The sequence below is a fragment of the Acanthopagrus latus genome, chromosome 19 (genome assembly GCF_904848185.1).
Source record: "Acanthopagrus latus isolate v.2019 chromosome 19, fAcaLat1.1, whole genome shotgun sequence".
Lineage (NCBI taxonomy): Eukaryota > Metazoa > Chordata > Actinopteri > Spariformes > Sparidae > Acanthopagrus > Acanthopagrus latus.
This window is the reverse complement of record NC_051057.1, coordinates 3243397-3257796: the sequence shown is the minus strand read 5'-3', so window position 1 is coordinate 3257796 and position 14400 is coordinate 3243397. Positions and strand designations below refer to the sequence as shown.

At 40.3% G+C, this 14400-nt stretch overlaps 1 protein-coding gene across 1 annotated transcript in view; it reads left to right on the top strand.

Annotated features, from left to right (window-relative positions):
- cubn (cubilin (intrinsic factor-cobalamin receptor)) overlaps positions 1 to 14400 on the top strand; it is a 127396-nt gene that overhangs the window by 107864 nt on the left and 5132 nt on the right. Inside the window, exons 55-65 of the mRNA XM_037079515.1 lie at positions 175 to 331; positions 570 to 719; positions 2610 to 2795; positions 4178 to 4307; positions 4865 to 5082; positions 6814 to 7013; positions 7288 to 7450; positions 8777 to 8985; positions 10321 to 10465; positions 11830 to 12011; positions 12705 to 12870. Of these exons, the coding sequence (XP_036935410.1) occupies positions 175 to 331; positions 570 to 719; positions 2610 to 2795; positions 4178 to 4307; positions 4865 to 5082; positions 6814 to 7013; positions 7288 to 7450; positions 8777 to 8985; positions 10321 to 10465; positions 11830 to 12011; positions 12705 to 12870 (1906 nt within the window). The remainder of the gene's footprint in view (positions 1 to 174; positions 332 to 569; positions 720 to 2609; positions 2796 to 4177; positions 4308 to 4864; positions 5083 to 6813; positions 7014 to 7287; positions 7451 to 8776; positions 8986 to 10320; positions 10466 to 11829; positions 12012 to 12704; positions 12871 to 14400) is intronic.

Below are 14400 nucleotides of genomic sequence, written 5' to 3'. Positions count from 1 at the left end.
TTTGGGCCAATGCATATCGAATACAGAGCTGTTGGACCAGCTGTGTGAAATTGAGGGGAAAACAGTATAATATGGGACCCTTAAACAGGCAATGTGGTAAGTTGCCAAACAACTTTTTCAGATGTGTACAGTGTCCATTTCACAATTTCTGAAACAGGTTCCCTTTTCCTGCAGGTGTGGTCAGGTCAGACCCAAAATACTGAGGATCTGCTGTCAATAGGCTGTGGTTCCGTGGCCCCAGACCCCATCATTGCACCACGTAACATCATCACAAGCCGATTCCAGGCCACTGAAGCCACAGGAAGAGGATTCTCAGCTTCCTTCAGCACCAGTAAGTACCAGGCAGACTGTGGGACTCATGGCACAATAGACATACCATACAGACTGACTGTAACAATGTTTGAATCTTAAACCCTGTAGTCTTGCATATCATGTACCTGTGATTGTTCATAATTAATCTTTTCTTCCATTAGAGTGTAGAGGATGTCCTGCTTAGTAAAGGTCCTTTTTGCGACTGGATACAATCACAACAAACAGTTGACCACAATCTGATGTTTTCTGTTCATCAGGGTGTGGCGCAACCTTTACGGATCCTGTTGGTCGTGTGGTATCTCCAAATTATCCAGCCAACTACCCTGCCCGCTCCAACTGCAATTACACAATAGAAGCGGGAGAACAAACTCTGGTTGTCCTAACCTTTCAGGTCTTTCAAATAGAAGGCAAGTTTAAGCATTGGCAATATATGTACAGGAGCCTTGGCCTGTCTCCCTTTTAGCGCTTTTGAAAGTAAATGTTCTATTCTTTATGTTTTATAATACCCAACAGTCACTTATTTGTTTATGCCAACTCACTGTGGCCTTCCTAGTTCATGCCATGTTTTTCTTGAAAGAACAAAATCATGTAAAAACTATGACATTATTAGAAATTGCCCTCTGAGCTAAATTTTTATTAATCATTTTAGCAATTCTTTGTATATGTATTCTAAGTCTCCCAAATGGTTTATCAATTTTTACATGGTTTACATCGTGTTAACCCAAAGGATAATTTGCAACACATCGTCAAAATATCACAATCCTGATATTATGTATTTACCCAAATGAAGACTATTTGATTTAAAAAATTGATATCAACACTTTCTTTCAGCTAAATGTCGATTCTGTATCGTATTAACATACACTGCTCGAAAAAATTAAGGAAGGACTTAATCGTTACAGTATAACACCCTGTTAGTTAAACTTCAGGGACCTCAATCTTTCCATTTAGGAAGCGCACGTGGTTGTGAATCAGTTTCACCTGCTTTGGTGCAATTTGAAAGTGACAACAGGTGCAATGGAGAGGCAAAAGCAAGACAACCCACCAAAAGAGAATGGTTTTGCATGTGTCACAGACAGTTGCTCTCTCCTTATCCTTCCTGACTGATTCTTCTGGAGTTGCATGTTCTGGTAGCATGAGGCAATACCTGAAGCCCAATCAGGTTGCATAGCTAGTCCAGCTCCTCCAGGATGGCACATCGCTAGAAGAGTTGCTGTGTCTCCCAGCACAGTCACTAGGGCATGGAGCAGATACCAGGAGACTGGTCGTTACACTTGAAAGCTGGACATAATTTTATTCTCAAAAAATTATACAATGGACATCAGTAAAGAAGTGGAATATTTCGTTCATCAAGATCTGATTTGAATTAAAGTGTTGCCTTAATTTTATTGAGCTATGTATATATGTATATATAGAGTGTTGTTTTCAAAAACAAACATGCTCATTTTAGCACCCTTTTATTGATGAAAAGGTTCTTTGTCGCCTGCCGGAAATTTTTAAGAACCATTTTAGGCAGATGGTTCCTTGGTAGAAGGCACTGAGGTTCTATATCCTGATTAGCTCTTTTTTTCTCTACCTTTATTAATCTGTATGATTGATAATGAATGTGACCTACTGCAGATGTGATAGAATTATATTAAAAAGTGCATTGCCTGTAGGAAGTATGTATTGTATGTATGTACTTTTCCTATAGAAAAGTGGGTGGTTAAGTAGCTTTTTCATGGATGGCCAAATGAGGCTGTGTTTGAAGATGGGGCATCACAACATCCACAACAGTCAGTTAAATGCACAGAACGGAACCGAACAGCCGGCAAAATCCCATCAGCTCGCGCCGCTGCAGATATAAATCCACTTTTTTCTTAAAGTATGTCGTGGAAGTGGGCTCTGCAGTGATTGGCTCTGGTGCGCACGTGGCTATGGTGGCTATGAATGACAATGCTAGCGGAATTGTTAAATCGTTTTTGAAATAGTTTTTAATGGTATCATTGTAGTCCAAACAAATGCAACGTCGCACGCCCTTAAACCACGCAGCAGCCATGTGGAAAATCTCAGAGCAGTTTGATCCTGATCTGTAGAGATATATTAGGCGCACACACACACACACACACACACACACACACACACACACACACACAGATTACTTGCTTGTATAGAGAGGTTCGTATAGATCCTTTGAATTTAACAGATGTTTTTACCTGTTTTATTGTTTTTTTTTGTTTTTTTCAAGAAAATCCATGAAATGAACTGGGAAAAGTTGTTATAGAATGATCCAAATGTCCTGTCTGTCTATTGTGTAGCACACTCCACCTGTCAGTATGATGGGCTGAAGATATACAACCTGGCCACTAGTGGCCCTCCTGTTGCAACTGTGTGTGGTTCCAGCATCCCAGGACCCTTCACCACGTTTGGCCCCATGTTACTCCACTTCTACTCTGACAATTCAATGGCGGACAATGGTTTCATGGCAGAATACAGCGTCTTTCGTAAGTAAAGCCTGTGAATAGTTATTCTAACTAATAAAAGTATGCATTCAACAAATTAAACTATTGAACAATCCAAACAATCAATCCTGTTATATGTTAAGGAACGATAACCTGACAATGAAAAGTGAGATTTAGAAAAACTGAAAAGAACATAGGAGTCAGACAGGTGGAGGTTTATTTTTTCCTTCTTACCTTTTGCAATACAATTGACATGTCAGTCTATTTGTAAATGAGGAGACCTGGCCTAAGAATGAAGGGTGGGCCTGTAACAGGTTTAATGAGTAGACACACCTTATAGAAAATAGGGTGAGCCTAAACGATGGCTGAAGAGCACAGTGTATTGTTTGCATGTGTGCAGTGGGGATGGAAGGTCAGCTCACCTATCTCACTAAGTCACAGCTGCTTACATCTGGCCTGGTAGAAGGAATCAACTGTTATCCAAACTACAAGACTTGGTAATTTGAAAATAGAGAGTAAACAACTGCAGTTAGTCCTGAGTATGATACCATCACATGGTACAGAATACTCATTACCATTCCATATGGAGCAGTCAAGGCAGGTGGAAAAACATTGCACAGAGTTAGGAGTAAAGTTGTATTTACTCACCGTATGGTTGGGGGATATGATAGTAGGCATGAACATGTGTGTCATGGCAGAGTTCTCATTTTTCTGTGATGAATGAGTGGAACACAAACTACTGTGTCACAAAAAATATTCATAATGTTTCATTCAATAACGAATTTATTATAGGTCTTCTGAAAATGTGATCAAATCTGCTAGCTCAAAAATATTCATTCAGTAATTCTAACATCTGGTTAAATGTAGGTGGCCATTCATTTACCCCTTTAGATGTTTGTTTGGCATTTTTGTTCTTGTTGACACATCCAACTGCACCCAAGAGCCACTCTTTCAGCTGAGGATTTTAGGTTTTCCTGAAGAAATTGTTCAATTCAACTTATTTAGAGACTTTTGGTGGTTCATAATTGACTCTTGACCATCCTGACCAGTTTTCTCTCAGCAGCAGGCGATAGTTAGTGATTCTTCCTGATCGTGGCACTGCCACAACTGTGCCATGTACTTTATACATACAGACAGTTGTTTGTACAGTTGATCTGTGGACCTGTAACTGCTTTGAAATGGCTCCAAGGGATTTTCCTGAATTGGAGACAATGCTAGGCTCCTTAGACTCTCCCATTTTAGTGTTTTTGGCTGAGTCCAATGGGTCTATCAAACAAGCCCTATTCAAATTTGGCCCAGAAAAGTCTTCAGCTGTTATCACTCAGAACAAGTTAGGAGGCCATGCAATAATAATAATTTTCTGTGTGTGTGTGTGTGTGTGTGTGTGTGTGTGTGTGTGTGTGTGTGTGTGTGTGTGTGTGCAGCATGTGGTGGTTTCTTCAACAGCTCTATGGGTACAGTGAGCAGTCCTGCACACTCTGTAATCAACTACCACCACAACATCAACTGTACCTACCATATCATGGTTCAAGCAGACAGAGTAGTGGATCTCAAGTAAGATTGCGCTGACTGCTCCTACAGCATTTATTGGACAGCAGCACTAAAATGTGGAACTTTTTGGATTATCTGAATTGCATCTGAGACATACCTTTGCAAATATGAAGAGGGGGTCATTTTCACACCTTGTGTCACACAATAATTCCTTTCATTCTGGTGAAATATAACTCTTAGGATAATAATGAACATTATTAAACTCTTTTTGAACACGTTTTTACAATGGTATTTCTAAACTAATATCTCTAAACTGGTATTTGGACACTGCAAATTACAATGGTATTTATACAAATATGAGCTGCAAAGCAGGAAACTTGATGAAAAACATACCTGCTAAGAAAATAATCTGAAACATCTTGAAGTGCTGTTGGTTCCTTTGGTTGTACTTGAGAGTTTCCATTTGGCCACTGTACCAACTGGTGGTAGTCCTCTCAGTTAATGTGTAACTGAATGAGAATGTTGGTTTAAAAGAGATTTAAAAACCTAGAGAACTAGCTGTAAAGCTTTATGTAATCTTTCCTTTCAGCTCTTTACGTTCTTCTACTCCCTCTGTACAGATTTAACAGCTTCCACCTTGAAGCGTCTTCTTCCTGTCGCTATGATTATGTGGCAGTGTACGATGGACTGGACACCTTGGCGCCTTTGCTTGGGAAATTCTGCGGTACAGTGCTTCCGCCCAATCTCCGCTCCTCCAGCAACCATCTGTTCATCGTTTTCAAGACAGATTCTTCAGTGAGTGGGATTGGCTGGAGGGCAACTTACAGTGAGACACTCGGTAGGTCAATGTTAATGTATTTGTGATGCTAGTTTAGGATAGAGAAGCTATTTTCATTTGGTAGCAGCTCATGCTTGCAATAAAAACAATATTATGCAATAAATGCAATAAATATAGACTGACAAATTAGCTGTGTGTGGAAAGCTACATTGTCCCAGATGAAAATGTATTTGTTCTACACCCATTTGGTACTCTGCTGTGATGATGTTGTGGGTCTGCCCACACATGTGATTATGTTGGCTGTAATGTAAGGACCTCCCCACTGTACTGCAGTCTGTGTGACTGCAGAACACACTATGATGTTACCTGCGTTTTCCTGGGACGTTCAAAATAGCTCCGTTGCCAATGATGTTTCTACTTTGTCTTCTAACATTAGTGTGGTTCAACTCAGCCTCAGTGGTGTATCTGCTGACAGTGTTTACAATATAGTCAACTAATGATGCTCAAATCCCTTTTGATAAACATGGTTCTCGTCGTCTTTGTCCACGTCCTCCTCCAGGTCTTCCTCTTTGTCCTATGCACCTGTTCTTCAGCAAGCGCTTCATCTCATCCTCACCATTCCTCTTTGTCTTACTGCAGTGTTCCACGCCATACATTTTTGTTGAAGACAGATAGACTCAGCCGTTGCTTTTGTATAGTGCATATGCGTGACTGGGAAGTGTACAAACAGAAAAAGCACCTGATACTCTGTACAGTTGATCTGATATTGTTATGTTGGTGTTGCTCCTAAAACAACATGAAGTTGCTCCTGAATCATCATTTCAGCAACGTCTGTACCGTATCCAAGCCATTCACTCAAGGGGCTTAATATATTTATACAAAGAATTTTTGGGGAGGAATACATGTGTGTATTTTTCAGTTTTTTCCTAAAATCGCTAAGCAATGACATCACAAAACCGTGACTGGTCAGTTTCAGTTATGGCCTTGGACAACACTGAGATCATATGTCCCAGCCTTGCTAGGGGCTGGGGCACGCTCCCCCACAAGGAAAGACTATGGTGTAAATGAATGTAGCTTAATGCATCTTGAGAGTTAAAATAACGTAAGAAACAATATCAGAGAGAAAATTGAACTACAATTGAACAGAAGTTAAGCAACAAATATGGACAAATTTGAGATATATGAGTTATTTAGATTAAGTTGTGTTGAAGTCATGTTGAGTTCCATGTGTTTAACTGTTCAGCTCTGCCAGCAAGATAACGGTGAAAACTCTCATTCAAAACAAAGAGCACAACTAAGCAGTTTTAGCTATCCGCTTCTTTATTTTAACATGTTAGTGTCTGTGTTATTTCACTTTTAATTTTGAAGCAGTCGTAAAAATGTCTACGAAGCCATTTATTTACTTGCAGTAAATAGAATGTAGCTTTAGCTTTTATACACTCTAATGCTGATGTACTGCGGGTGAAAAACTTACCCCATGACACGCTTTGATTGACAGCCCCCTCATTTGCATAACTGTGAAAGAAATGCATAAAGAAAAGTAAATAGAAACACACAAATATGTTTGTGGAGATAAATGGAGGGAAAGCAAAAGCGAATTTATGAAACTGATAATTGCACCGTATATATTCCGAAAGCTCACAGTTTTCTTGTGTATGCAGATCTGTGATACTGTGTATTTGTACAGAATATGTTTGATCCTCCCAGACAAGCCAGCCTGAAGTTGCCCATGCTATAATACATATGTTTTAAGATGTGGTTAATAAGTGCTTGTTTCTGAATTACCTGCAGGTCCAGCACAGGGATGTGGTGGCTACCTGTCCATGCCCATGGGCATGTTTGGTTCTCCAGATCCAAACTTGGATGAGAAGTATGAGCCCCGGATGGACTGCCTGTGGATCATTGAGATGCCAGTCAACAAGGCTGTCAACCTGAGCTTCAATTCCTTTGAGCTTGAAAGCTCTTCTACTTGCCGCTATGACTATGTCAAAGTAAGAGCCTACAGCCACTGAAATATAAATATGACTTTTCTCTCATTAGATCATAACTGAATTGAATACTGACCTAATGATCTTGTGACAGCATTAGTGCTATGTAAGCAGCAGATGCATTATGCTTTCATTTGTAGGTTGTCAACTAATGATGACTAACAAACTAATGATCATTACGTTAGCAGTGTATCTGCGCTTATCCTTAGACACTTACCTGACATTAATGGATTTTCTTGTTCTGTAATTGTTCTTAATGTATGTGTATTTCCATCAGGTGTTTGATGGTGACAATGCAAATTTCCCTCTGGTTGGGACATTTTGTGGAAACTCCATCCCTTCATATTTTGTATCAACTGGAAACTTACTGACTATCCAGTTTATCACTGATAGCTCAGTTCAGAGACGAGGCTTCAATGCTACATACAGAGCTGTGCCAAGTAAGACATTTCCTACTCTTTCACACACACACACACGCACGCACGCACACACACACACACACACAAACTCATGCACACACACACACACACACACACACACACACACACACACACACATACACACACTCTGCACTGAATTGCTGCAGGCACAGTTTTGTTACTCTGAGACAGTAAACATGGTGACAAAGATAGCTCCTTTTGAACACATGAAACACATCTGCTTCATTGTTACCGTGTGTGTTCTCTGTGGTTATTATCTGAAAAGGCATTGACATTTAGTATCAACAGCAAACCTGAGTAATGCAATCACATCGAGTCTTGAGTCACCACTTGTGATTGGATCACACTTCTGTGCTATATGCCAGTAACATGTAATGTTAATGGGGCAAACAAATTATTTGTTTTCTTTTGTACAAATAAAGAAATGACTTCATACATAATGTCTGAAGAATTAACAATAAGGCCCAAATAGTTTGGAAAAAAACAAACAAACAGCTTTCACAAGGTTTGTCCCAACTCTCAAAATTGGGTGATTCTGTTCTCTGGGAACTTTCTCCATGGGTATCTAAAAGTAGCTGATATTGCTAACTGTTTACGGTATTTTTTAAATCTGACATGCTTACTGTCAATAAAATGTTGTCTTTCATGAATTTGGTATAAATGGTTAAATCAGTTTAAACAGTGTGTTCAAACAGCTACTAAGTGTTGGCAGGTAAGATGCACTTTAGCAACAAGCAGCAGTGCAACTTACTCTTTGCATTTAATGCTGAATTTACAAAAAACCCTCAATCCTCATTCACACTGCTAAAGTAAGTTTGTCATATGCAGCCCAGAACACTTCTGAATGTGGTCTGAGTGGTCAGATCTCAAACAGGACACATGTTGAGACCAGGTCAGACAAGCCTATGACATATGATGGTGCATCTTGGCCAAGACCAAAACACCACAAGAAGGAAAGAATGATATTATGACCTGCCAGGGGTTACCTGGGTTTTACTGGCCAGAGGTCGTTTATGCTAATGTTATTTGACTTTCCATAAAAATGTGCTCAGATTACAGGCATTGTGCGGAAGCCAAGCTAGCTTCTTTTTTTTTATTTCAAAATCACAATTTAATTATTTCAGTATTCTCAGATAACAAAGCTCATTTTCTTGGGAAAACAGCATACTTCATAAAAAGAACATGTCTTTTGATTCCTTGAAATCATTTGAAAATTGTGGAGACTGAAAATGTGTATGCTTCATTTGGTAAGCTCTGACTTAAACCTGCAAGATCATGATTAAACTGTACAGTTACAAGCATTTCTGTTTGTCTTCCCTCCTTCAGTGGTTTGCGGTGGGATTCTAAACACCACAACCACCATTCAGACCCTGACCTCACCTTCATTTCCCAATGCCTACCCTCCTTACACCTCCTGTCGCTGGATCCTGGATGCTCTGCCACAGGAAACCATCAAAGTTTCAGTCCAGAGCTTTGTCCTCCAGCCTAGTCAAAGCTGTGATGCCAACTTCCTGGAAATAAAGGATTGGCCTGTGGTGAGTTCAGACAAATCAGAAAGTGCAGTTATCTTAGGCAACAAAACTTCTGGTAAACGAAATGCAAATTATAGTCCCTTCATACTAAACAGGCAAACATTTTCATGGTGGAGTGTTGAGGATGAATATTGAGGAGTCTCATAGCCTGAGGAAAGAAGTTACATTGTAGTCTGGTGGCACAGCAGCAGATAGCAGCTCAGAGAATCAAATCAGAGCCGGGCCGGGGGCGGGGCAAATGACCAGGCCCTTTAAACCCAAATAATAAAGCTCATGATAACATCATTTTACAATATACACATGCCCGCGACAGCCTTGCGCTCCGCGAACTCGTCCACGATCAGGTGGTTTTTAATGAGTTTTAACTTGGAGAGTGAGCGCTCAGAGGCTGCAACGGTGACAGGAGGAGTCAAAAATAAAAGTCTGCGTGTCACATGTAGCAGGGGGAGACCTGCTGCTGCTTTCATTTCCAGTGTCCAGTGCGGGTGAGGAGGGGGGCTGCTGGTCAGGCACCAGGTCTGGCTCCACCCTGGAGCAGCTAGCAACTGCTGAGTCCCTGACATCACCACTATATTTTTTTTTTTTTTGATTTCCATGATTAATATAATGATACACAAATGCAAACAAGCAGTTTTAATGCATTTTATGTGATTGATTCTAAACAATTTGTTCAAATCTTTCAATAAGAATCTCAAAGAACTTATTAAACCATGCCAGACACCTAGCAGCACGTCATCTTTTCTACATAGTTAACAAAAGTAGACACATGTAAGTGGAAGTATACATCTGTATGTAAATTGGTTTCAACAGCGCAAATCTTTCTTCCTCATTAAGAATTTGCTAAGATAGAGCTCTTGCTGATTGAGTATCATCAGCACTATATGGACCCACATGTAGTCATGTGGCACTTTACTTTCCTGGTATCACACAGGCCATTTAGAGAACATTTTAGTCACTGTCAAAGTAACAAATCCTGTTTTAACATTAATATTCATATGCTGGCATGCATACCAGACTGCATACCAGACAATGGTTACCAAATGATTTGCATAAATAGTGTATATACTGTGTACACTGCGTAGAAAAAGAGAGATCACCTTAAAAGGTGAGACTTTGTCCATTTGTTTAGTCAGCACCATAATTTGACTGACAGCTTTCACACTGGACTAAACAAGCCAAACTAAATGCACAAATGCCAGACAGTTGGTTTGGACATGTTTTGTGTGAGAACACCCATTAGAGAAGTTGAATTTGACAGATTTCTCAGTAAAACATCAAGCACACTTCCAGTCTTATAATATCCACCATTGTTAATAGGGTGATTTGTTTGTTTTCCAGGGAGACTATGGGCAGTCACATAGGTTCTGTGCATCAGATGGACATCCACCAGACTTTTATAGCTACAGCAGAACCATCCTCATACATTTCAAATCTGATTCCTTCATGGCAGGAAATGGCCTGAGCTTCACCCATCAGATCACCAGTAGGTACCTGTAATAAACCTGTCACAAGATGACACACCTGTATTCTGCTCAGGTAGAGGTGTTATTACTTAGTTGTTAATGTCTATGTTTTATTACATTAAATAACATAGGACTTAAAATGTGTGTATTTGTATGCAAGTTTGGTTTAGAAGAGAAACGAAAATATATGAATCTAGGGAATCTCCAGCTCATATGCTTCAGTAACTGGCTGCCAATCTAGCCGAGTCAGCACAACTTATTGGCAAATCAGTGCAACCTACACTCACAAAATAATAATAAATTAATACAGTCATACTTTCAGTAGACAATGACACTTAACATTGTGCAGTATTACCTGCAGCCGCAAAACACAGCTAAGAATAGCAACATGTTCCAAAGCAGACAGGTCGTAGATCTTTAGAAATAAAACAGGCCTTAGATGCTGTGATTATCTAAGACCGGCCGAGTTGTGGCTATGTTGAGGCTAGAGTGGCTGTGATAGAGACACCATTCACCCTTTTACAAGACACTGTACCATCACAACCATTTTGTAAAAGATACATAATGTGGCTTTACATAACCAAAATGTTTGATTATATATATATAAAATAAAGTCACTGTTTTGGAGGATTTTATGAAAGGTGAGGTCAACCAATGGTAACACTTAATATTAAAGGTCCGGAAATGTCAGGGTGAATGAGTGGTAATTACCAGGCAACATATGTATTTTTCTTTTTTTTTATTACCCCCAATATTACCACAGTAATTACCTCAAGTGCATTTAAAGTTACCCTAATATAATTTAGTAATATTTTTCTACTATTTCCCATCAATCAGTAAATAAATAATATTTTTTGAGGTGATGATTGTGGTAATTGGAGGGTCGTTTCAGGGTTAGGATTAGGGTTTGTCCAAAGCAACTGACGGTAAGTCAGTGCAAGGTGCCGACCAGCACGTCAAGAGCAGTTTGTGGTTCAGTATCTTGCCCAAGGAAACTTTGACATGCAGACCAGGGGAATGGAACCAGCGACCCTCTGTTAACAAGACGCTGGCTGTACCCCTGGCCACAGCTGCCCTGTGCAGATAGGTGGGGTTTAATTTTCTAGGTTTTGAGATATACGATTTGGATAGGTGCTGAGAGGCCTGCTGACATCCCAAAACAAATTTAATTTGTGCTTCTCCTGGGATTAGACTAAATTTACCGTCTCATTCCAGAGACAGTGTCTCTGTTTATTTGCATGATCCACAGGAATACACACACAATTTCCAATGACTCTTTTTCCCTAACACGAAAATTGCTCAAGAGGTTTTGAAACAGTGACAGGGTAGGGTTGGAGCTTGGTCACAGATAAGCATTCTAACTGTGGTGGTGGCGGCTTTCCAGGTTGTAGCAGAACCTACGAACAGGAATATGGCTATCTGAAGAGTCCTGGCTGGCCTGACATCTACCCCCACAACATGGACTGCACCATTATCCTAAAAGCACCACAGAACAGCATCATCTCCTTCTTCTTCAACAGTTTTGATGTGGAAAGCCACAGCGCCTGTCAATTTGACTACCTGGAGGTGAAACAACCAGCACGCATACGGACACACTTTGATACTTTATCACAAGATGTGAAGTAAACTATAGTTATAATGCTCTCAAGTTAAAGCTGCTGTAAGTGTTTGCTTATTAAAATGAGTGTCAAATAGCTTCATATTCTAATAGTAAAAGCTCTTACAGAGATTTCTCTCCTCACCCAGCTCATTTAGTAAAAGACAAATTCGATGTTCCTCACCCACTTTGTCCAGTCAGGATAGAGAAGTATATACAGGGATGGTCTTTAATGCCTGGGGAAACACTGAGAGCAGAATCTGCTGGTACCCACACTGGCAATGGCAGAACAGGGAAAGCTATCAATGCCAGCACTCCTGGTGACAGCTTACACTTCCACACAGACCAAGTAATGGTCATTTGAAGAAAAGAAAGAGAGACAGCAATCTGCCTCAAAAAAAGAAAAAAAATGTGTGCAAGTGAGGTGATGTAGGGAAGAAGGAGGGAATTGCTATCTGCAAAACAGACAGGGAGTCAGCTGAATAGATGGCAACGCTTACAGTAGCTTAAACATCTCCCTTCATAAGGAAAAAAAAGGGTCCAAACCAGGTGAAACAGCCCCAAACCAATTAGTGAGTCTTTATTCATTGTACATGTGTGTTGGTTACCTTGCTGTGACCTCTCTGTCAGTATAAACCACATCACTCTCTGCTGTTTCTCAGATCCGTAATGGCAGTACAGCAGACTCCCCACTGATTGGTAAGTTCTGTGGCAGCACCTTGCCCAGCCCTGTCTTCCCACAATCCAATCTGCTCTACCTACGCTTCAAGAGTGACTTCTCCCACGCCCGAGATGGCTTTGAGGCCACATGGACATCATCCACCCAAGGTATGAACTGCAGTGTAAATACTAATTATTTTAAACCATGTCCCGTTAAACAAATGTTTACATATATCAACACGATTTTATAAATGAAAGTGAACCTTTAACCAATCTGACTATCAGCCCACTTTAACCACAGGACCTACCCTCACAGCTGAGTGGTAACAGGGTCACTTTTCTTCATAAATCTGTATTTACACACACTTGTCTGATTTAATTTCAGTGAACCTGTAACCATGTGACAACAGTATACCCAATCAGTCACAAGGAGGGTGATTTGGACCACTTATAATGTAGAATAAACCATACAAAGGACGATTAAACCACATCTTAGTAAAATGACTGAACACAGTTGTGAGTGAGTTCAAGCATTTCATTGCCAGCAAATGAGCAGCCAAAATCGAAACTGAGATAGAGCACATTGTGTTTCCTGAGGCTGCAAGAATACAGCCTCAGGAAACACAATGTGCTCTATCTCACACTTGCTGCAAAAGTGTCACTTTCATGCCCAGTGCACATGTAAATGGCAAATATACTCACACCCACCTGTGTTCCCCCCGAGTGTGTCGGTCTTAAAATGAGGTGTGGTGAGGCACGCAATTGGCGGATTGCTGTGTTGAGGCAGCAGAAAGCAATAGCTCTCATCTGTTTCCTGCTATTTAAATTAGTGCATTATTCAGACAGTAAGATGTTTCTACACAGGGGAGTTCACATCATGCAGACGCTCTGATTTATGATTTGAGAGGCTGCTTTCAGTTATTTTAAACATTCCCATGAGAGCAGTAATGTCACTGTTACATATATCGTGGCACTTGTAAGAGAGAAAAGCTGTAGTTATAAACTCTCCAAAGAAAATAGAATCAAACTTTTAGCTTAGACAGGATCTCAGGATTTACCAGGACAGTTGCTTTATACCAAACTGTTTTACTGTATGAATCTGGACTGTGTGTGTGATCATCTGATATGTAGAAGAACATATTAAAATAATTAACATGAAATACTAACTGATCCTGTCGGCGAGTCAGGAGTTTTAAACAAAGAAGTTCATCACATCACATCATTAATATTTTCCTCTTTAAGAACGTATCTCTCCCCTCTCAGCTCATCTGTCACTGATCAGGATGATGACCATTGTATGACCAATCCCATCTGATCCACAGTCAGAGATCTGCATGGAGGGACATGCAGCAGCCCTCTTCCTCTTCCTCCTCCTCCTCCTCCTCAGTTACATATCAGTGTGTTTTGCATGTGCAGACAAACAGAGTTGTTGATGCGAAAGGTGATTGTGAAATGGTGGGGCGGAGCATCTGACAACCACATCACTGTCTCCTCAGTGAAGACCAGTGCCAATGTTTATTATGTGCCAGGTCTTTTGCCCCCAGATTATCTGCCATTTAACCAGCAAATTGGAGTTAGAAACACTCTAAACACACTAGCGCCTTGCTCTCAGTCACCAGCTGAAAAGGAACCTGAACGATACGATACTCTGGAGCGCTGCAATATGTGATTACAGAAAACATATGCAACATACTGGCT